The 24,344-nt window shown below is 31.9% G+C and overlaps 4 protein-coding genes across 6 annotated transcripts; 2 read left to right on the forward strand and 2 right to left on the reverse strand.

The window, feature by feature from the left end:
- Window positions 1-746: 746 nt before the first annotated feature.
- On the reverse strand, window positions 747-5,794 carry LOC132713835 (elongation of very long chain fatty acids protein 5-like). Of its 3 annotated transcripts, none has more exons than XM_060696513.1 (3): window positions 5,500-5,794; window positions 2,031-2,185; window positions 747-1,482 (listed from the first exon to the last, which is right to left on the reverse strand). In XM_060696513.1, the coding sequence occupies exons 2-3, from the start codon at window positions 2,172-2,174 to the stop codon at window positions 856-858; spliced, it is 771 nt and encodes a 256-aa protein (XP_060552496.1). In that variant the 5' UTR covers window positions 2,175-2,185; window positions 5,500-5,794; the 3' UTR covers window positions 747-855. The 3 variants fall into 3 exon arrangements, with proteins under 3 accessions (XP_060552496.1, XP_060552497.1, XP_060552494.1); XM_060696514.1 differs by lacking the exon at window positions 5,500-5,794 and adding an exon at window positions 4,920-5,244; XM_060696511.1 differs by lacking the exon at window positions 5,500-5,794 and having other exon boundaries at window positions 2,031-2,403.
- Window positions 5,795-7,161: 1,367 nt separating this feature from the next.
- Window positions 7,162-9,270, forward strand: LOC132713836 (elongation of very long chain fatty acids protein 5-like). Its single transcript, XM_060696515.1, has 3 exons — window positions 7,162-7,317; window positions 7,783-7,934; window positions 8,339-9,270. Exons 2-3 carry the CDS (start codon window positions 7,788-7,790, stop codon window positions 8,912-8,914), a joined length of 723 nt encoding a protein of 240 aa, XP_060552498.1. The 5' UTR covers window positions 7,162-7,317; window positions 7,783-7,787; the 3' UTR covers window positions 8,915-9,270.
- A 1,527-nt stretch (window positions 9,271-10,797) lies between these two features.
- LOC132713817 (uncharacterized) lies at window positions 10,798-20,753 on the reverse strand. Its single transcript, XM_060696490.1, has 3 exons — window positions 20,621-20,753; window positions 16,354-17,377; window positions 10,798-13,521 (listed from the first exon to the last, which is right to left on the reverse strand). The coding sequence occupies exons 1-3, from the start codon at window positions 20,673-20,675 to the stop codon at window positions 13,299-13,301; spliced, it is 1,302 nt and encodes a 433-aa protein (XP_060552473.1). The 5' UTR covers window positions 20,676-20,753; the 3' UTR covers window positions 10,798-13,298.
- A 99-nt stretch (window positions 20,754-20,852) lies between these two features.
- Window positions 20,853-24,112, forward strand: LOC132713832 (elongation of very long chain fatty acids protein 6-like). The gene has a single exon (XM_060696508.1). The coding sequence runs from the start codon at window positions 20,875-20,877 to the stop codon at window positions 21,688-21,690; it is 816 nt and encodes a 271-aa protein (XP_060552491.1). The 5' UTR covers window positions 20,853-20,874; the 3' UTR covers window positions 21,691-24,112.
- Window positions 24,113-24,344: the final 232 nt, after the last annotated feature.

The following is a 24,344-nucleotide window of genomic DNA, read 5'->3' on the forward strand; positions in this document are numbered from 1 at the left end:
GGCCAAGGTCAAGATCACACATAGGGGTCAAAGTTCAGATAAAAAATGTATATTCGGACCATTTATTCATCATTAATTGAGGGATTGTTACACAAATGGTCATTATCATGGTGTGAAACATGTAATTTAGGTTAGGATATGCAAGGTCAATGTCACTTAAAGAAGATCGTCAATGTTACTAAAGATATATAGAGTTTGTCCAGAGCATATCTCCTACACATATGGGGGATTCTAATGAAACTTCATACAAATGTTTAACCACCATAAGAAGCAGTGTATCTGCTATTTATCTACTTGTAGAAATAGGATATTTATATATCGCATACATCATCGTGGTTTTAAAGATTCCTCTCTCATTGAAAATCAAATCTTTTACCATGTGAAATTTGATACATGTATTGATTATTCAAAATTATTGACATCAGAATAATAAAAAAAAACAACATTATAATTACATTCATGTTGTAACAGGTGTGTTGTTTAATTTAGTAGTAAATTGCTTATGCTAATTTCGTCGTACATCTCACAAAGCTTTAATGAATTAAAACTGAGATTTTTTTGCGGCCATTTAGTGATGGTTGTATAAGATTATTATTTCAATAGACATAGGGGCCCGAACTTATTTTGGAAATTGCTGTATCTTTACAAGTATTTATAACTCGTGGTGTCAGAACCAGCAAAACTAAAATCAGTGTTACTAACTCATTTTCTAAGAAAGTGCCAAAAATAAAGAAGTACGAGTCATGAATAGTCTACAATTATTTTTTTTTTAAAAGTACAAATACAAAACTTTATCAAATAAAACAAAATTTATAAATATCGGTATAAAAGATGCAAGAGATTCCTGATGTGTTCCTAGTCTCCCCTTAATATATCACCATTGGTAACACCATTTGCCTCGGTGGTTCCATTTGTTTCCGGTTTGGCCGTTGGTACCCGTTTCTTAACATATGCCGTATAATAGAAATTCGAGAATAATGAAACCATTGTTAATCCGTAAAGGATTCCATAAATACAATAGTTGTAATACATATAACCTATACCTGCATGAAACAAGTCTAAAATAAACTGAATAATTTGAAACTGAGTCAAAAATTTCTTCCATCTAGGTGGATTATCGGGATACATTGCGCTTAACCCGTAATAAAAGTACAACAGCACGTGCACCGCGGAATTTAGCGCCAAATAAGGCGCGAAAGCTGGATATGGGTAAAAGTTGTAGGCAATGTCACTGAGAATTAACATACTTCCATGATGATATATATGTAAAAAAGAAATCTGGCGCTGTTTATGTCGTAAAACCATGAATACTGTGTCCAGGAGTTCGAATATTTTCATGAACCAATATATTTTAAATACAGGCACTAGCGGCTCGAACGAACGTGCTTCAAACGATGATTGCGCATGGTACAGTCCGTGACAAAATCCGTATATTGTGTAGAAGCTGATAGCACTAGCTGTGAAGTTGTACACCACTAAAATCTAAAAGGAAGAAGTAAATATAAGAGTTGGACATGATACTACATGTATTTTTTTAAATTTACGTAGGATTTCCGAGTATAAAATTACACAGAGGTATAATCGGCCAGTAACAAGCGTATAAATCTGCTCTGTCATAAAACTTCCTTGTTTGAGGATCTGACAAAAGTATAACACTGTGGTTGAAAAGTCGGTTTTAACTGATTGTTGATATGTAAATTATTTGTAATAGTTAATATTTGTGTGACAGTAATTAGAATGTACATAGATGAATGCACGTGTATTATTCAATTTAGAATACATTGTCAAAATAAATGTTTAATTAAACAAAATGTTTTATAATGAATGTTATCAATACATTTGTAATGTTAAAATTGTACTGAAATATGATACTAGTATCTGACTTTAAATATTTAAAATCATTCGATCATGAAATCAATGATTGAATACAAATAGAATATAAACATTTTAAGCTCGTTGCTTCCTTTACAAATGAACTAAAAAAATCTGTATAAACTAAATACAATGTTTACGAAATTAATAAAGCTTACAGGTCTAAGTCCAAGCGGTTTGGTAAATTTCTTCCATTGCCCAGCCAGAAAAATCATCAACATATACCCACAGAAAACCGGGAATGAATCCAACCGACACACCAGTAGTACTCCAGCAGCGATTTTCTCGGGAGTCAAACCCATACTTACAGTACCTATAGGTGAGAGAATTAGATCCGAGGTAAAATAAAATATATCAAAAGTAATAAAGAGTCACCAGTTTAGAATTAAAAACTATACATTCCTTCAATACACACGCTGTATCCTTTGACAATGTTACGTTGGGATTGGTCGAGTTCTGCAGGTACGCTTATTTCCTCATACAGATTTTAATTCGTATGTTCATGTAAACAGATCTTATGCTACTTAAAAACGTCTTATTGCTACTTTTGTTAATATTCCTGCTCTTTCACTTCCTGAATTCGTAACGATCCTCTTAACAATAACGCTTTTATGGACAATTACAGTACATGTACATGAAATTGTATACACTAGCTATAATTGAAAAATGTGTGCATGTGATATGCTTTACGACGGCTTTAATCGCCTTTTTTCACTTTTAACTTTTTGTAATACTTTAAGACTTGGTATTTTGTGATAGTGACAACATTTTAGCAATAGTGGCATTTTCAAAATTACAGTTTCATCATTTTAGCAATAGTGCCATTTTCAAAATTACAGACAGCTCAGCAATAGTGTCATTTCAAAATTACAGTGACAATATTTAAGCAATAGTGAAATTCCAAAATTACACTGACAGCTTTTTAGCAATAGTGACATTTTCAAAATTACAGTGACAACATTTAAGCAATAGTGGCATTTTCAAAATTACAGTGACAACATTTTAGCAAAAGTGACATTTTAAAAATTACAGGGACAGCATTTTAGCAAAAGTGACATTTTCAAAATTACAGTGACAGCTTTTTAGCAATAGTGGCATTTTCAAAATAACATTAACAGCTTTTTAGCAATAGTGACATTTCAAAATTACAGTGACAATATATAAGCAATAGTGACATTTTCAAAATTACAGTGACAGCTTTTTAGCAATAGTAACATTTCAAAATTACAGTGACAACATTTTAGCAATAGTGACATTTCAAAATTACAGTGACAGTTTTTTAGCAATAGTGACATTTCAAAATTACAGTGACAACATTTTAAAAATAATGACATTTCAAAATTACAGTGACAGCTTTTTAGCAATAGTGACATTTTCAAAATTACAGTGACAACATTTTAGCAATAGTGACATTTTCAAAATTACAGTGACAACATTTTAGCAATAGTGACATTTTCAAAATTACAGTGACAGCTTTTTAGCAATAGTAACATTTCAAAATTACAGTGACAACATTTTAGCAATAGTGACATTTCAAAATTACAGTGACAGCTTTTATAGTGACATTTCAAAATTACAGTGACAGCTTTTTAGCAATAGTGACATTTCAAAATTACAGTGACAACATTTAAGCAATAGTGACATTTCAAAATTACAGTGACAGCTTTTTAGCAATAGTGACATTTTCAAAATTACAGTGACCACATTTTAGCAATAGTGACATTTTCAAAATTACAGTGACAACATTTTAGCAATAATGACATTTTCAAAATAACAGTGACAACATTTTAGCAAAAGTGATGTTTTTTTTTTGTAATTACACTGACAACATTTTACAAATAACTGTTAGATATGTTTTTTAGCATAGCATTACCGATAGCATTTGTTTCCCAACGGATGTGAAATAAACACATGCATGTATAACGCATTACATCCTATGCCTGTGCTAACATCAGAAGTCACCTGATAGAGAACCACTTTTTGAATTAATGGCGAGGGGATGCAAACAACCGTGATATTTTGATTATTTTCTCAATAACACCGGTCAACACCATGGTAACAATAGTGATATTTTCACAACATTAGCACGGGCAACATTCTAATAATAATGGCATTTTCACAATATTAGCACAGGCAATATTATAAAAATTATGGCATTTTCACAACACAAAATTTAGTTTAGAACAATAATAATATAAAACAATTACATTGAAGCGATACAGGATATAGACTACCATGCAAATACATCACTCCAAATTAATATCTGTTCCAAAACCGAATACATGTAGTAGTAGTAAGTAGTCCTGTACATTGTCTTCTGCAAAAATACCTTTAACGCATAAGTTAGGATTATGTACGCTGTGTACTTATTTAAAATAGTTACAGCGGAGTTAAGTCGGATTGAGGAGATCAATAAAGAAATTTCAAAGATGACTTTAATTTTCATTGTACAGTGGTCACAGTTTCACGATCTACACTATGGGAAATTTTCTTTGAAGACCATTCAGCCATTTGACTATTGATTTATATTATCGAAAATGTGACACTGTTTTATTTATAAACTTTGCATACCTATGAAGGCCTAAGGCTGTAATATTCAAATCGATTGAATAATGAACAACATCAATACATATTTATGATATTATTTTGTCATATTGTTAGAGTATACTCGTACATTGTTGCTTGAAATAGAAAACCATTTTCACTTAAGATAACTTTTCAAAGTGTCAGGTAACTTCTCAAGCGAAAACACCGGATTTATATAGAGATAAAATAACTTTGACTTATATGTATATGATACATTGCTTGGTGTCAAGTTATATGGGTCTGGTGGGATGCATTTTGTGCGTACAAATAAATAGGCCAATTTTCCTGTAAAACTAGTAGACCTACAGAAGGCGCTGTATTATCTTCATTTGTTAAACTGCATGGTTCATTTTAACAAAAGAGATTTGGATCATGATTTTCAATTAGAAGAATCAATTAAAAATGCTCGTGTAGCAAAATGTATTTAGAGAAGCAAACATATAAAAGAAATCCTTAAATACCTGAAATAATGAACTCCAAATCCGTTCTAATCACTTTATATAATACTTTTAAGAGAATGTTATATTTATCACCAGTTTATTGGCCCTCATGCGGTTATTGAATGAACTGTAAATAATGTATTAACATCATTTATGGATCCACGTGTATTTATGAAAAATTCACAACTTCATGTATCGGAAAACTTGTCGGCTTGTAACAAAACTGCTGTACATGTATTCATTGAGCTATTATTAAACGAAATATGAACAGGAGTTTTATAATCACTGCATGTACGTATGTTAATTACCATGTTTGGTTAATCTAGCCGAGAGAGTGAGGCATTTACATGCACGACGGTATAGGATACATTCGGTTTTGTCAATAAATACCGGATACTGTTTACGATTTCTTACATTTACACAGTATTGTGTAAATTCAAATAGTACTGAAATTTGACCTGCTATACAGAAGCTGACACACTAATTAATAATTCAATCAATTCGCTACATGTAAACTTCAATATAACGATAAGTTTGTTATTTCTAAAATGCATACAAACGATGATGTTATAAACCAAAATGACCACAACAAAAAATTTACCTGGCTTAAACTCCACATAAATTTTGTGTGTTTCAACTGTGAATACTAGTATAGTGTATACATGTTATTTTTAAGCATGGTCACGTCTGACCTGTCACCACAAATATGCTCGATGTTAGTGTGTTTAACTATAAAATTGTTTAATTCTTTCGGTTGAAACTATAATAAGTCCGATGAAATCGTTCCATTTTCAATTATTTAATTAAAATGATTCAATTCATTTAATTAACACTATTTTGCATTTAAAGCTATCCCGTTCATTCAATTTTTCATACTCGCACTTACATCATGTCGTGCGCACGAGATATTTAAGTGGCGCGCACGAGATACTCAATAGTGCGCACAGCATAATTAAGTGGTGTACACGAGATATCATGTCACTAAGTCGTGCGTACGAGTTACTTAGTATATGGTGCGAACGAGATGAGTAAGTTGTGCGCACTACATTTTAACCAATCAGATTACACTATATGTATGAATTTTCAATGACAAATGTCATTTGACCTTATGACCTAAAAGTCAGTAGTAGTGAGCAATATTCCTACCAAGTAACATAAACAATGACTTATTTATTCTCAAGTTATTGATTCGACAAGGATTTTACATTATGACATTGTGTCTCTGTGGCCTTGACCTTTGACCTAATGACATCGAAATCAATAGGTTTTTCTAATGGCCACAGAGGGACAAAGGGCAATTTCCCTATCAAGTAACAAACGCATGGCATATTCTTTCTCAAGTTATTGTTTGGACAATGATTTTACATTAAGCGTCATTGTGAACCTGATTTTTTATCCAATGACCTCAAAATCTAAAGATGGCATGTACTGATCAGGTGCAATGTCCGTTCTAGGTAATATAAACCATGGCTTACTCCTTTTCAAGTTAGAAGTGTCATGGTTACCATGACCTTAAGACCTCAAACATCAATTGAGGTTATCTACTGGCAATGGGCAATGTCCCTACCAAATAAAGTAAACCATGCAGTGCTTATTCCTTCTCACGTTATCGTATGGACAATGTTAACAGGCCCTTAGTACGTACGTACTGATCAATCCTATCAAAGGATGGTCACCACTTTCAAGTGGAAAGGGGGGGGGGGGGGCATAAAAGGGCCATGACTAAGTCAAAAATACTGATTTATGGGCCTTGGATAGTGACCTCCTAATATGATCCTAAAGACATGTATCATGTATTCAACTGAATACTTTCAGTAGTTTCTAAGATTCATGTTGCATGTACTTAAAACATTAACCAGGCATTTTCTAAGTAAAAAATTCATATATATAGTGTACTCTGATTGGCTAATTATCTTGTGCGCACGACTTCATTATCTTGTTTGCACCACATCTCGTGCGCACGACTTAGTAACTCGTGCGCACGACTTAATAACTCATGCGCACGACATAGTATCATTTCTGTAAAGATCGGATGAAATTGCACGAGCAGTTCATGAGGAATTGTACGGACACATTTTGTGACGGAGAAGTGATCCCTACATGTCGCCTAATCACCGAGTAATCACCGATACATAGATCAATTCTAATTATCAGATTAGTGGATAAAATAAGAATTTCACCACAACATATTTGTTAGTCAATGTTTGTGGTTAAAGCCATTGTTATTCAAGTGAAAGGTCAGAGTTCACGTTTTTTTTTCAGCCAATCGCTGACCATGTTACAACACAATAATCTGACCTTAAATGATCAAACGTTGTTACGGTTCACAGTACAAAACGACATCCACTGGTGAATATATATGTAAATATGTAGTAGGCTATCTGTATATAGATACCATACGTGTTGCAATAGTTTGAAGGTAAAATTTATTTGTATATTAATGTACTTAAGTTTAAACTCTAGTTATAACCATACAAATTAAAAATGACACCACCTGCTTTCAATTTACCGGGTCACTTAATGGTACAAAAACAGGCTGTTAAATTGCTTTACGAACAGTTGTATTTTCTTTAGGCTCCGAAGTTTGACGGAAAAGATCGAAAAGTTTCTAATCTTATACACAACTAAGGTTTAAATACACACTGTAAAATATTGATGCATGCATACCTGTAGATAAATTGTACACAAATTTACAGTCTTGATATATTTAATTAAATAAATACATGTAGATGTATATGTACGCTTAATATCGAAAAAAATATCATGTGTTTCGTATATTTGTTTTTACTAAATACTTTTTGCAATCATATTATTTGAACTTACTTGACAGTAGTATATGAAATTACGTAGTAATTGTAGCTGCTTGACTTTATTTTTCATACAGAAAACATGACAAGTCCGACGACTGAATATATACTTAATGTGGCCAGATATGTGTCCCGGCTTGACTCGTTCCCTATATTCTGTGGGTATGTGCTGATGGTACTGCTGGCTGGACAATGGAAGAAATTTTTCAAACCTCTAAACCTCAGGCCTGTTAGTTTTATTGACTTTTTTATTTTCTTAAAAAAAGAGAGTATGTTTGTATATGCCATTTATTTACAACAGGACATAATGGTCGGCCTGGTCGCGGTTTATAAAACAGTATTATGATAGAACTTTAGGTTCGATAACAAGCTCAAATAAGTAAACATGAATTTATTAATATACAATACAATTTAAACATAGTTGAGTAACCAAAGTTCATGTTTTACGGAAAGACATTGTCTATACGCGTACTATATCATTATGGTGAATAAGACTGAGATACTAGTATTCCAAAGTGACTTTATTTTCTAAGCAAATTTAATCCGATTGCCTGCATAATGGTAATTTGCTCCTTTAAGAGATGGTCGTTTTTCTTTTGTTTATTTTAAAAGTCTAGTATTTCTGATTTTCAGGTTTTAGTGATCTACAACCTAACTGCAAGTGCTATCAGCTTTTATACGCTGTATGGGAGTGCGGTAGCCTTGATCAACTCAGAATCAACTTTCAGCCGGCAGACATCAGAACAACTTCAGTTTACCTACAAAGTTTACTGGTTTGCTAAAACATTAGAACTGCTCGATACTGTTTTTATGGTGTTACGTCATAAACAACGTCAGATTTCTTTCCTGCACGTGTATCACCACAGTAGTATGCTCCTACTTAGCGATATGACCTACCATTCTTATCCATACGTTGCAATTAGTTTATATTTAGGACTAAATTCCGCAGTGCACGTGCTACTATACTTGTATTACGGGTTGAGTGCACTACATCCGGAAAATCCTCCGCAGTGGAAAGAATTCCTAACTCAGTTTCAAATAACTCAGTTTGTCATTGATCTTGTACATGCAACAATAGGTTACATGTTTTATAATTACTGTATTTATGGAGTGTTTTATTGTATTGCAATGATAATACTGTTTTCAAATTTTTATATAAAAGCGTACTCCAAACAAAGTAGTCCATCAAATAAAAGAAAGGGCATTTAGCATAAACTTTAAATGATTGTTACATTTTTAAGTTTTGAAATAGTTGATGTATATTTCTTTAGGTTATACCAACGTTTTTGTCTTAAACATTTAGTCACAAATTTGCCAAAATCTAGACAAGCCAATGAGAATGCTTGCTAAATCAACGAGATTTACTGGGAGTGTTCTTCAACTTCACTTGCTTTCCCATATGTGTATTAGAAGTTTGTTTAGCTAGCTAACTGTCGGTTGCATTTACACATTTGTTATAATAAAAGTAACAATATGTATGATACATATTAAAATATTGTGTCTCTAATTGGCTACTTTCCAAAGCAACAACAAATACAACTTTTTAATAAAATTTTTATAAAATGTTTGATTGTTCTAGTATATTTCAAGTTTAAGATCTTTTCTGACAAATATCCATACAGTAGAACATTTTGCTTTAAATTACCAATAAAATGTCAATGGCCAACTAGAACCTTCACTGTCTTGGTTCAAATACCCTTTTAGCGGGTTTAATGAAGTTATATCTTGATACATTAAATTGACTTAAAGTTACGCTATCTACATTAACAAGTATGAAACATTTCAAGAGCAGTAACTCTAAAACAATTTAAGAGTTATGATTCCAGGTCATTGTATATCCCCTAAATGAGATCTATCCATTTAAGGAGTGTCAAGCTAGTATTAATACCTTTTTAGTCATGCTCCTGACCAAAGTAAGTATAAAATATTACAAAGAGCTAACATCTATGGAATTTCAACAACTGTTGAATTATAATCCGGAAAACAAAAGTTGAAGGTCAGGTGGATAACAATACAGACAAACTGATTTCTGTATACTCTGTTACAAAATTATTGTGGGATGGGCAGGGGTATATGAAACTAGAGCTGTTAGTAGGAAAGCTGGCTTGACTATTCTCCGTGCTTGATAATGTAGAAATAAACAAAGGGGACTGAGTTTTGGATACTGACCAAAGAATTTTTTAACTTCACTAAAGGCCATACATTGTATTTCATTCAAAATCCATGTCAGAATTATAATTCTTTAAACATAATTCCAAAAACATGAATCAAGTTTCAAGTGAACCCAACAGTAATTTAAAGATTAATGTACCAAGAATTTCATAACTTCACAAAGGGCCAATAAAAATTTATATGGAGTTATTGGCCTTGAATAGTAACCTTCAAGACATGTATTCAATATCAAGAGAATGCATACAGTAGAAAATTTTGTATTGATGTTGCATACAAAACATTTAAACAAAAGATTTTTTTTAAAGTTCATAAAATGCCACAATTCAGTTATTGACCTTGGAAAGTTGGAAGACATTTTAAACTGCAATAAACACGCTCTGCTCTGTTACTTAAACCCGGAAATATCTCATAAAGGGTCATTTGGTTTAAACATATTCATTTAATCTTGATTGCGAAACAAGCTTTTGAAACTTATATTATTCACTTTCGAGTCAGCTTCCTGGAACCAACCAGTACTGGCGTCAAATGAAGAAACATGATCATTACTTGATTTGGACTCGAACCCATGCCTTTTAGAAATGCATACCAATTTTTATATTAAACAAGAATTCAAACTTTGAAGTGAATACCTTTGATAGTCTTGAGAAATGCACTTTAATGTACATTAAACAAATCAAGACATAAAAGGGGGATTACTTTTCAAAATGAATTTGAGGATAAGCTGCCCTTTTAAAGCGGTTCTATTTTTATGGTGAACATGTATACTAAATACTTGAATTGTTTCACAAAAAAGTACCTAAACAAAAAGGTAAACCAGGGGAAAAAATCTATGTTAAAAATGGGGCATAATTACTGATTTCTTGATCTTGGACTGAACTTCAGAATAAGTTATCAACAAAGTGGATACAGCACAAGCAAAATTTATCTAACATTTATCATATTTATTTTGCAAATGTTGAATTTAACCAGTATCTAAAATATTGTATTGCACTACTGAACACAGTTTTATTTTTTATTTAACAAACTATTACAAAAGGAGAGGGTCTTTTTAGCTCTAAATTGCTCACCTGGGTCCCATTGCTTAAGTTTGATTATACCAGCCAAATGAGCTTATGTCAAGTTATTCTAAAATCCATCATTAAATGCCAGAATTGTTTTAAAAGAAACAAAAATCAGTGCAGTTTTATGAAAGATTCATACCATGATTATGGATGTACAAGTGTGACCTTGACCTTTTAGCAAAGGACTTGATTATTATGCATGACACATCACCATCATGATTGTCTAACATATTTATGCCAAACTTATTTTCAAATCTCCCCAGTAATGACAGATTTGTTGACCAGACATGACCATCAATGCACTTTAAAAATACAATATCATGACTTTGAAATATATGTGTGACCCTGATCTTTTGAGCTGGAGACCTAATTCTTGAGAGTGACACATCATCATGATGTACAAAACACAAAAATTTATTTCAAACCCATCAAGGAATTACAAAATTGTTTACCAGGCATGCACTTAAGTGCAGTTTTATGTAAAATTTATATCATGATTTAATGGATGTACACATATGACCTTGACCTTTGAACTTCAAAACAAATATGAAATGAAATGGATATTGAGTATGGAAACAAGAGCAGTATGAAAGACAGTACATTTTCCTATTCTTTACACATGATAGCAAAACAAGAGTATGTATTTAGTAGGTATAAATATAGAGGAAGATATCATTTAAAATACGTAACACAGTATCAACATGTGTTGAAATTTGACCTACAATTATCATGTAAAGCTTCAAGCCATACCTTAGGAAGATTTATGATGTATCAAAAACTTTAACCAGGACTTTTCTGATTTCACAAAGGGACATAATTCAGTCAGAATGCTAATGCTAGAGTTGTAGGCCTTAGATAGTGACCTTCAATTATGATCTCAAAACATGTGTGAAATAACAAATTAATTTCTTTAAAAGAGTTGCTGATAGATAAGAAGTTTACAAGAAGTTTTGCACACTTAACTGAAAAACAAAGTGTTATGCTGAGACATGGGTAAGTAGCATAGACCTACTATTCTTCAAAAAGTTAAGCTTAATATTGATGTGGACAACAGGCATTACAAAAAGCTTACCATCAGGTAAAACTTATTTAGATTTTATAATATGCTATATGCTTACTGTGTTGGGGATTTATGATTTCTTTAAAAATAATCATGCATTCACTTAAATATTACAACAAAATACAAGTTAAAAGAACATATAAATGGTAAGCATGTATTAAACACGTTTAGCAAAAAAACACAACATTTCACATAAACTAATAAATTTACAATATGGAATGGATGTATTTATGTAATATGTAAGATATTAAATATTCTGAATTAATCATCTGAAAAATCTGTTCACAAGTTTTTATTTTCAGAAAGGACACATATCCTAATTCACTCTGATCCATGTACAAGATGATAACAGAAAGTTCAATGGTTTCAAAATGTCAAGAACTCATAAAAACATTATTTAAGACCCAAACACAATAGGCTTTTAAATAATAATACAATTATTGAATAACTGATAAGGTTGTATATACTACTATTTATATTGTATTCATTAAAAAGAAATCTTCACCTCTGTACACAACCTGTAACTCTGCATGTTTGCATCCTGTATGTATAAACATGTTATTTAGACAAACAGAATTAAATCTGAAGCATTTCTGAACAAAAATTTCTAAACATTGAGGGGAGTTAAACTTAAAATCATTAAAGATGATATGTAGTCCCAATCAATGTAACATGGCTATAAAAAGTCAGTAAATTTGTGTTGAATTAAAATTGATGAAGAACAAAAATCTAAGCTAACTCACCCATATTAGCAGAATACTAGTGTTTAGATAGTCATTTATAAAAATAAAACAGAAGTAGTGTCAAATAAAGAACAATGAATTTTATAGTTTACATATGGATTGACATACTAAACAGTAATTCCTTAGTCCAAGCCCTAACATGTCTTTTATTTTCTAATATAATATTCTTGGACTGCACTTTTGATGAAATAATAAAAATAATATATAAAATATACTAATTTTACTTTACAAGTTTGATCACAATTTCCATAAAGAATTATTTCGGGGGAATAATGCACATAAAAAGTGCATTAGTGCTATTATTTCATAAATGTCTGATTCAGTACTTCCACAGCTGATGTGATGTCTTGATGTCACATGACCCACCATGTTCATTCTCAATCAGGATATCATTACATTAAAATCCAATCTACAGAGTCCAGTCATAATCTAGAATATAACTTGGCTTTAACAGACTTTTATCTTAAACTGACCAATCAAAATGCAGCCTTCTTTCACTGGTCTCCTGTCACACCATTGTCACTCTTTGAGCAATATTTGAATTTAAGGAGCATGCCTCAGTCTATATGTTGATGTTCTTGCCACAGTACTCTAACCCTGTTTATCCACTGTTGTCCCTTGTTTGACTTGACAAACATACATGAACTACAGAATATTACAAACAACCATGAAACTAGCAGGAGATAATCTGGTTCATCTGTTGGTACACTTGGTACAGGACCTAAATAGTCAGCCTCTGTAACATTTACTGTACTGTTTGCCTCTACACCTGTAACATACAATCAACAAAAAGTCTACTTAAATTATATCAAAACCTTGCTGACAAATTGAAATTGATCATCAAATTATAAATACAATATTACTGGATAACATACTCTGTTCTCATTAGGCAAAGGTTGTAATAGTAAAATATAATAAACTAGAAATGTGTCCATAGGACACGGGTGCCCCCACATTCCACTGTTTTGTCAATCTACTGACTCTAGGTCAAATGTTTTTGGGCTACATGTGACACAAGTTAAAAACTGAAAATCTTTTACTTACAAAAACTGTACAAATACTGAATAAATCCACAAGCAAACCCAAAGGTGCATAACTACATATGCTCAAACAACATTCTTGAATACTTTCAGGACTACGGGTCAAATAATTTTTGAGCTATGCATGAACAAGTCTATAATTTATACTAAGTCAAGGGAAATAAATCCACATGCAAAACCCCAGGTGCATAGCTTCATAGTGATGTCGATCATCATTCCTGTAAAGTTGGTTGATTCTAACTCAAGCACTCAAAGAACACATAACAACATTTTGGAATGTTTTTTCTAAGTCAATGGCAATTACTCTACAAATACTAAATAAATCCACAATCAAACCCCCATGTGCACAACTACATATGCCAACCAACATTTCTGTAAAGTTTCATGTCTCTAGGTCAAATACTTTTTGAGCTACATGCGACACAAGTTGAAAATTGCAATTTTACAAAATCAAGGGCTATTACTCTACAAATACTGAATAAATCCACAACCAAAATCCCTGGTGCACAACTACACATGCTGACCAACATTCCTATAAAGTTTCTAGGTCAGATACTTTTTGAGCTATGTGCGACACAATTTGAAAATTGTAAATTTTTACTAAGTCAAGGGCCATAACTTTGACAAAACAGAATAAATCCATAAGCGAAATGCCAGGTGCACAACTTTACATGCTGAGCAACATTATTGTAAAATATCATGACCCTAGGTCAAATACTTTTTGAGCTATGTGCGACACAAGTTAATAAATTGCATTTTTACTAAGCCAAGGAAAATAACTGAATTAAACCACACATAACCACCCAGGTGCACAACTACACATGCTGATGACATTCCTTTAAAGTTTCATGACTCTAGGTAAAACATTTTTGAGCTACGTGCGACACAAAAAAGAGAACAGACGGAAGGACAGTTGGATGGACAGACAAACAAGCATAAATCTAAATCCCCCTACTGGGGGCACAAAATCCTCCACCCCCCCCCCCCCGTAGTGGGGGCACAAAAATGTAAATTTTTACTAGGTCTAGGGCAATTACTCTACAAATACTGAATAAATCCACACACAAACACCCAGAAGCACAACTACACATGCTGATGAACATTCCTTTCATGACTATAAGTCAAACACTTTTTTCAAACACTTTTTGAGCTATGTGCAACACAAGTTGAAAATTGTAAATTTTTACTAAGTCAAGGGCCATAATTCTGACAAAACATTATAAATCCACAAGCAAAACCTCAGGTGCACAACTTCACATCATTCTTGTAAAGTTTCATGACCCTAGGTCAAATACTTTTTGAGCTACATGCAACACAAATTGAAAATTTTTACTAAGTCACAGGCAATAACTCTACAAATACTGAATAAATCCATACACAAACACAAGGTGCACAACTACACATGATGACAAATGTTCCTGTATAGTTTCATGACTCTAGGTAAATTACTTTTTGAGCTACATGCGACACAAAAAAGAACAGACAGACAGATGGACACTGGTAAATCTAAATGAGCCCCCTATAGTGGGGGCACAAAAATTGTCTGAGATATCATAGAACAAATACTGAACTTTCACTTCCTTGAAGTATGAAAGAAAACAGCAAGACATAAACAAGATGTTTCTTAATATAAAACGGCATCAGCAAAACTTTTACAGAAAGATAAAATAAAGTTGTATGAGAAAAGAATAGCTATCAATTTCCACAATTGATTTTTTTGCAAACTGATGTACATTGTTACTATAAAAAAGTATTTTAAATTTCAATTGAATATCTCAAGCAATAATTGAGATATTTGACTTTACAAAAAACTTTAACCAAAATTTCTAAGTTAAAAAGGGGCATAATTCTGTCAATATTGTAGGCAGAGTTATCCAACTTGTCAATCTGATGTACCTTGTTACTATAAATAAGTATTGTAAGTTTCAATTGAATATCTCAAGTAATAATTGAGATATTTGACTTTACAAAAAACTTTAACCAACGCAGACGCCGACGCGGACGCTGACGCGGACACGACTACAATAGCTCTCATATTCTTCGAATAGTCGAGCTAAAAATCATTATCATTCAAAGTAAATCTTTTAAGTGTATTAAACTATTTATACAAAACAGTTTCCACATAGGTAATAAGATATTGAAAAGTCAAGCTGTCCAAAACTTAATACCTTGAACTTTCTGAAATTACAATGGTATAGTTATGTATTTTCTCATTTTATTTGAATATCTTATTAGTACATGTATCATTTTTTGCAAGTTTCATCCAATAAATTTAAACATTTCTTGAAGCTCAACTGTAAAACTTTGAAACACATTAAAATTATATGAGCCGCGTCATGACAAAACCAACATAGTGCGTCTGCGACCAGCATGGATCCAGACCAGCCTGCGCACCGCGCAGTCTGATCAGGATCCATGCTGTTCGCTTACCTACTCTATTACAAGTAGAGAAACTGATAGCGAACAGCATGGATCCTGATCAGACTGCGCGGATGCTGGTCTGGATCCATGCTGGTCGCAAACCCATTATGTTGGTTTTGTCATGACACGGCTCATATAAACAACTTCTTACTTGCTGAATTGAGCTGTATCTACAGCAACAAAATCTAGTTGAGGAAAAGCTCTAGCCAGTGCATTGTAATGTGGTGCCACCTTAGCACAGAAATGACACCATGGAGCGTAAAACATCACTAACAAACAATCCGTTACATTGTCTGTATCATTTTTATCAAAGTTCAAAAGCTGAAGAAGTTGAGCTGTTGTTATGAGTTTAACTGTGGCATTTGTATTGTCAGTAACATTTTTACCAGTACAATGAAATTTGACTTTTTTACCAGTGTCAGTTGTATTGTTTTCTGTCTCAGTTATGTTTTCCGGTTCAGCTATGGTCACGTTTACTGTCCCATTTTCAATTGTGATATTTTCATTTACAACAGATGCATTAGATAAAGTGATGTTTGTTTTATCTGACAACTTTGGGTAAATTCCATCTTTAAACTCCTCAATAAAAGGATCTAAAATAAATTTCAACCACTGATAAAATGTGGAATTGGATTCAAAATTTGAAGTGTTTTTTGTTAGTTCGTTATTCCCTCCTGTTACCCTGGATTCATCTAGAACTTTTTCATTATCCATGGTAACTGACTGGGTGTTTCTTATCTTTGTATCATGTTCATCCTTGTTAAAAGTCTCTTCAGATTTTAGGTCTAAATTTTCATTTTCACTGTTAACATTATTCTGAATATCAGCTGACGGTTTAGTTCTTAATTCTTCATCTGGTCTTGGATCTGTCTCTTTCCTCCTATCAATATTTGGTTTAACACTGTCATCAGAAGCAGATTCTTGGTTATTTAAAGATTGACTTGGAATTGAGACAACTTTACTGCAAACCTCTTTTTCTTTATCACAGAATTCACTACTTTCCACATTTTCTATGTCTTTATTGAGTTGATTTTCATCGCCCAAGACTTCATTTCTTTGGGTTATGCTAAGAACTTCATCATTTGAATCTTCTTTGTTGCTTGTTTCAACTGTCTTCAGTATATTATCAGTTTCTTCTTGACTTCTTGCATTTGAAATCAACAGCAAAAGTATACCTAAAATACATATATCAAATATAACCATCATATAATAATCATTCACATTGTGTTCATACAAACAAACTTATTCCATCTGAAATGGAATTCAATATTCTTTTGATTAATCATTTGCACCAAATTTTCATTCATTGTGATAGAAAATGTGAGTCTGCAATTTTTACTTCATACTGTAGTTATTGAGATACCGGCTTAACCAAGAATTTCTAAGCCAAAAAAGGGGTATATTAAAATATGCAATATAGCAAATCAGAGTTATGGTACTTGTGCCAATCAAGTTAGATAATCACAGGAACCAAGTGTGTGAAGTTTCAATCCATTCCATTCAGTAGTTATGGAGATACCAACTTACACTTAAAAACTTAACAACAAATGGGTGACTGCATTAGCTCAAGTATTCTGAGAATAGTTGAGCTAAAAAGTCTGTAAAATCATTTTAATGGGTCAAACCGTTCAAGCCGAACTAATTAGGCCTACTGGTAAGGGACCATCAACAGGACACTTTTTGAACATTTTTCCAAACAGATTTCATAATTTTAAAGCTAGAGATCTGAAAATTTGACACAGAACAGCTAGTTTGTTTGTTTCTGATTATGTTGACACTTACATCTGGGGCCCATCAATGAGGGTATCACAATTACCTAAATTGTTCCAGGGCCAAAACACCATTTTTGGGGAAGGGGCCTCAGCCTTTTTCTTGGGGAAAATATGCGTGATTTTGGCATACTTTGGGAAAAGGGGTCTCAAATTTAACACAAACATTTAACAAGTTCTTGAAAATAGAAAAGCAAAAAAGCACTGGGAAATACTAATAAGGCAGTAAAAGACCTTAATTCAACGCCAAAATTTAATTTTGTTCTAGATTCTATGGAAAATTTAAAAAGACTGGGGAATTTTCAGGACCAAACTGGGGAAAAAAATAGGCTAGTTTGGTTGGGGAAGCAGCCTATATTCGGCCTCTACAAAGAAGGGTTTTTTGGCCCTGTGTTCATACTACAGTACCATGGGTTTGGACAGATATATATTGGCATTTTATTCAATAAAAGCTTGGGTGTTTTAATTTTTTATTTTTAACATTTTATACAATATTTCAGCAACAAATGCTGAAGGTTTGGATATTTTTTACTCTTTTGTTTACTCTGCAAATGATTAAAGCTGGTATATGAGGTCAGGCATAGCTTTCTTGACCCCCAAATTTCTATATCAACATACTTGAAATAGATTTATTTACTTAATTTAGAAGAAACATGCATTTATTGTTGATAAAAGAGTGATTGATAACCACCAAACAAAGAAAACACTAAATTAAGCATTTTTAGGGCCGTTCGTGTTTGGTGGTTGTCCGGTTTTGGTGGACCCCAACCAGTGTCCCTAATTTGGAAAAAATGATTACAAAATTGTGGGAAAAAAAACAAAAACAACAACATGTCATCATCATGTGCAATTAAATTTTAAAATTTTATGACAGATGGTGAATTTGGTATCATTGTGCCAATGCTAATGACACAAACGGTAAATAAATCAGATCAGAGAAATTGTGTTTAATTATAATACCAACAGTGAACTAATAGATATAGAGCTTCTGTACTTTTGTCTTGCATGGGAGGGGTAGACAGACGTTTCACTATTGAGACTGTTCACACCAAGACAGTTCACACCAAGACGTTTCACTCCCATTTGGGAGTGAAACGTCTTGAAGACGTTTCACTCCCTTTTTATACCAAAATTATTTTGATACTTATGATATACTAAAACAGACCTAAAAATTTGAATTGAATTGAACTAAAATAGACCTTAAATTTAATAAAAAAATAAATTAAAAAGGGGGGATTTCACTTTTTTGTCAAGTACTTTAAGTTCTATCATTTCAGTTATCTTATCTTCTTTATTGTTGTTTTGAAATAAGGTATTTTTCTATTCTTGGATCCATATGTGCAATTATCACATTATTTCACTTGAAGAAAAAATATTTTTGATTAAAATAACACTTTAATATAACTTAACTATTTGATCTTTAGTACACATGGACTCATTAGGCAATTTTAATTTAAAGCATTCTTGTGATAACAATTAACTTTGAGTAACATGTTTTTTTTTGTTTTTTTTTGGGAATGAAAAATTGTTAAATTATTTAATGCTAGTATAGTGTTTTTGCGATATATGTCAAAAATTTTAATGGCCATTGAAATCAGAAAAATCTTTAAATTGAATTAGAAGCATTGGGACTTTTTCAATATTTGCCATGTAGAATCATTTTTTGTGACTAAAATTCATATTATATAAATATAAACAAAACTTATGGAGAAGTTTCTGTGTTTAAATTGGCTGTTGTCAAAAAATATTTTAATGGTCCGATAAACAACTGATTAGTAAACTGTTGATGCTGAAGTGCAGTGTTTATACAACTGATTAAATAGTGGTGTCAAACTGTTAGTTGATGGTATCAGTGTTTATACAATGAGATAACACCACAATTACTTAAGTTTGTTTAATGGCTACTGTTTAATAAATTGATGTAGAAATTAATTTTAAAATATAATTTATTTTATACACATGTTTCCCATTTCATTGTTTAAGACTTACAAAAAATAATCATTATATTTAATATATTGATATTTTTTTATTATTTGAATATTATTAATTGCTTTACTGGTAGTGATACTAATACTTAAAGTATGTCTTTTTGTTCTTTTTATGTTATTCTATTTTTTTTTAATTTACTTTAAATAGAATTTTCTCATGTTGTTACACTTATAATAAAAGTGATTTTTCAGAAATTTGTCTTTCATTTACACCTCTTTTAACTCAACCCATAATTAAATGAGTAATCTTCTAATAATTCGTATTAACAATCGGGATACCATTGAAATCAACAAAATGAAACATTAAATTGAATTTCCTTTTTACTTTGTTTGATATTAATGAAATTAAAATTTGTTAACTTTCCTACTAAACATCTCTAAAAATTGGGAGTGAAACGTCCATACAATTGACAAAATGGGAGTGAAACGTCTAGGTGTGAACCGTCTTGGGAGTGAAACGTCTCAATAGTGAAACGTCTTGGGAGTGAAACGTCTGACATTCCATGGGAGGTAACTCTTCAAGTCTTCAATTGAGTTTTAACCGATTGTTACGTTCAATGTTAGCGAATGGTTTGAAACTAAATATATGAATGGAAACAGATGTAAATAACCTGTTTTATTAAAATACATGAATAAATACAACAAAATAATTAGCCCTTACTGCATTTCGCAACAAAGTTTATTGCTCCCATTTTATTGACACTCGCTGGTCGCATCCATGTTGGATATCGAGCCAAGTTGACTATGCATCGGTGTTTCTGATTGGTCAATTAATATCAGTTCATGGGAAAAACCAATGATTGCTTTCGTGACGACCAAACACATGTGCTCAAAAGACACAGGGAAGGTAACACACCCACTGGACTTTATTCATGAATTTTGTGAATTAAACGAGAGTATTAACTAGAATTTGAAATGGATAACTCACATCTTGATCCGGCAAATATGACATATTTCTTCCCATTCGAGAAAACTCACGATGAGCGTGCGTTTGATGACTACATGCATCAACACTGGGCTGACAGTTTTGTGTATTCCAGTGTGTACCTAATTGTGGTTTTTGGATGTCAACTTTATATGGCACATCGTAAGAGATTCGAATTAAGACCATATTTAGCACTTTGGAGTGGACTCCTTGCTATCTTCAGTATAATTGGCGCGATGCGTACTATTCCAGAACTGATTTGGTCGTTGTCAATGGGGTTTGAATATTCTTGTTGCAGCAGCTCTTACATGGGACAAGGAAAGGTTACTAGCTTTTGGACATATCTTTTTGTGGTTTCTAAATTGTTTGAACTTGGAGACACTATATTCATTGTCCTTAGAAAGCAGCCTTTAATTTTCCTCCATTGGTACCATCACATGAGTGTATTGGTATATTCGTGGTATAGTTATCATGAAAGAATTTCCACAGGCAGATGGTTCATCGTAATGAATTATTCAGTTCATTCAATGATGTACAGTTATTATGCCCTTCGTGCCATGAGATATCAATTTCCTAAATGGGTGAATATGGCTATAACATCGCTTCAACTTGTACAAATGATTGTTGGCATTATTGTAAATATTGTTGCATTTAATGCACTTAATGCTGGAAGAGAATGCAGCAGTAGTTACCAAAACATTAAATACTGCATGATCATGTATTTTAGCTATCTTGTGCTATTTTCACATTTTTTCTACACAACCTATATTGTTAAGAAGCCAGCAGTTCATGAAAAGAAACATTGATGACAGTTTTTTTTTAGATTTGGCATTTATTCAATTTGCATCATAGTGCTTCACAATATTCATTACCAGTGATATTGCAAAGACTTTTGTATTTAAAGTAACATCATTATATAATAAGGAACTTAATTACAAGAATCACATTATAACATAAATGATTCTGAAGATACTGTGCAATTAGAAAGTGCTCAACATTTGACCTGAAAACACTTAAATGTGATATTAAACATGTTACCAAGGAGATAGACCACTGACAATAATGCATCAACCTAGCCAATTAGAACTTTTGAAACTCATCATGTGAAACTGGAAATGAAAATATAAAGAATTATAAAAATTTCCTTTGCAAATAAATTAAGGGACCAATATGATAGATTTTTTCCAGGGAATATAACTGTTTCAAATTGCAAGAAGAGCGTTGAAATTTAATATTGTAAGTGTTAGGAAATGAAAATGGATGTATAAGAAAAAGAAGGCTATTGCTTGAATAAGTTTTATACATTTTGAAGGTTTTATAAATTCAGTTATTTATTTAGTTACACAATTACATTTAATGTTTTAGACAGTAACTTACATTATTTTTTAACTTATTTAATGTACTTTTATGTACAACTAGGTCTTTGTTAGTTTACACATACGTCATGACATGTGTATATTATCAAATTTGTTATATCAGTATATCAGTATATATACATGTATGTGTTATATATCTGTTTATACATTATGTTTAATAATTCTATCAAGGATTGAATACCTTTTTTAAGTTTTATTTTATTGTAGATCATGTTTTAAGAGAATTATGTTAAATGTTAAGGATTAGCATAAATTTCAGATTTGATACATTGTCTACAAAACCAGAATTATCTATTCAAACATTGTTTGAATTTTTAACTGTTAACTTTGTTTGTTGTCAAATGATATGGTTCTCAATTTTAAAGATCAATATAATATATATATATATAACTGTTTAAAAAATTATATATTTTAAAGTTCTAAATTTATTAGAGGAAATTAAATGTGAAGATTTTACCATGGGTTTAATTACAGCTATGACTTTACCCAGTCCTTGTACATTATTACTTTATTATGATATGTTTAATAGTCAATCCATCTTTGTGTTCTGTAAGTTATTTTTCAAAATAATCCATATGAGTCTGGTCGACCGTCTATTTAAGTGAAAGTTGTTTATCTAAAGTAGCTAGCTCAATCTAAATTTGTCACAGATTGGTTAAATGACTAAATGTGTTTAATTATATACATGTACATGCAATAGTTCAAGTTGTGTCTTAAAATAGTTGATAGGAAGTATAACATTTTCTGATACATTAAAGCCAGTTTTGCCAAGAGGATTTTAATGATTTTAGTTCCATATTTATTTATCTTTCATTTACATATCATGTTCTATGGTATAATTATCTTCAGTTAACAGTCATAGTATTATGGGTAGATAATGTTTAAAAGCATTATATATAATTTTAAATTGTGTCTGTGCATCTATTTTTAGTTGTTAGATATTGTGAAATTGAGTATTGGTGAGTTTATAATACATGTACTTAAATTGGTTATATATGTATTTCTGTTCATCCAGGATTTTGATTTTATGAAGAAACTACATTGTATATATGTATGAGAAGTGGCAAAATTTGATGAGTATTCACAAAGTATGAGGCTTTCTGAATAAATTATTATATAGGTATTTCACCTGCTAGAACAGTTACATGACCTACTATTTGACCTTTTAAACTGCTTTTATTTTACATAATATTTGTCATGAAATAGTTTCAGTATTTACACAACCAGGCACATGATAGCCCTGATAAATGTTTGACCTGACCAAGTGCAGAACAGATTATACATTGTATTTAAACAATTCAATTTATTTCAATTTTATCTTTTTGCATTGGAAAATCTGGAAAAAAGAAGCAGTTAAAAACGAAACTTGACATGTTAAATTAGAATATTGGGTCTGTAGAGGAGATAATTGTAATGAAGTTAAAACTGTTAAATATGTACAGAAAATCACTATTTTGATAGTTAGGACAAATGTACCCTACTGATAAGAAAACTTGGTCACCATGATCTTTACCACCCTGAGCTGGTGTGTATCAGTGTGGGACTTTTTTGATAAACTGTAGCTAGATATTGATTACTGGAATACTTTTTGAAATACATGTACAAGTGAGGCGCGTCATGACAAAAGCAACATAATTGGTTTGCGACCAGCATGGATCTAGACCAGCCTGCGCATCCACACAGTCTGATCAGGATACATGCTGTTTGCTATCAGTTTCTCTACTTGTTACAGGGTTTGTAAGCGAAAAGCATGGATCCTGGTCAGACTGCGCAGGCTGGTCTAGATCCATGCTGGTCGCAAACGCACTATGTTGGTTTTGTCATGACACTGCTCATGTAGTTTTTTTGATGACATTTACTTCTTTGTTCTAAAATATTACATCATAAAATGTACATAGAATGAAATGTTTGGTTTTAAAGAATAACAGACTCAAACATAGTGCTCAACTACAGGGTTGCCATGTAGCATTTTTAAGTTAAACTGCACATGTATATGTTCAGTATTTTTTCTATACATTTCCAATCAAAATCTATTTGATGTTAAAACATGGTAATAAAAGTTGTTAGTGTTTTTTTTAATGGAA

This window comes from Ruditapes philippinarum, unplaced genomic scaffold (assembly GCF_026571515.1).
Source record: "Ruditapes philippinarum isolate M1 unplaced genomic scaffold, ASM2657151v2 ctg587_1_1_1_1, whole genome shotgun sequence".
Lineage (NCBI taxonomy): Eukaryota > Metazoa > Mollusca > Bivalvia > Venerida > Veneridae > Ruditapes > Ruditapes philippinarum.

Excerpts from the sequence above, each read along its gene's own strand:
- LOC132713817 (XM_060696490.1), bottom strand. The coding sequence starts at position 20,675 with ATGCGACCAGCGAGTGTCAATAAAATGGGAGCAATAAACTTTGTTGCG. Across the intron at positions 17,378-20,620 it reads AAACTTTGTTGCGAAATGCA|GTATACTTTTGCTGTTGATT; the intron begins GTAAGGGCTAAT and ends TATGTATTTTAG. Across the intron at positions 13,522-16,353 it reads GATACAGCTCAATTCAGCAA|GTATGTTACAGGTGTAGAGG; the intron begins GTAAGAAGTTGT and ends TTTTTGTTGATT.
- LOC132713836 (XM_060696515.1), top strand. The coding sequence starts at position 7,788 with ATGACAAGTCCGACGACTGAATATATACTTAATGTGGCCAGATATGTG. Across the intron at positions 7,935-8,338 it reads AACCTCTAAACCTCAGGCCT|GTTTTAGTGATCTACAACCT; the intron begins GTTAGTTTTATT and ends TCTGATTTTCAG.
- LOC132713835 (XM_060696513.1), bottom strand. The coding sequence starts at position 2,174 with ATGGGTTTGACTCCCGAGAAAATCGCTGCTGGAGTACTACTGGTGTGT. Across the intron at positions 1,483-2,030 it reads AACCGCTTGGACTTAGACCT|ATTTTAGTGGTGTACAACTT; the intron begins GTAAGCTTTATT and ends TCTTCCTTTTAG.
- LOC132713832 (XM_060696508.1), top strand. The coding sequence starts at position 20,875 with ATGGATAACTCACATCTTGATCCGGCAAATATGACATATTTCTTCCCA.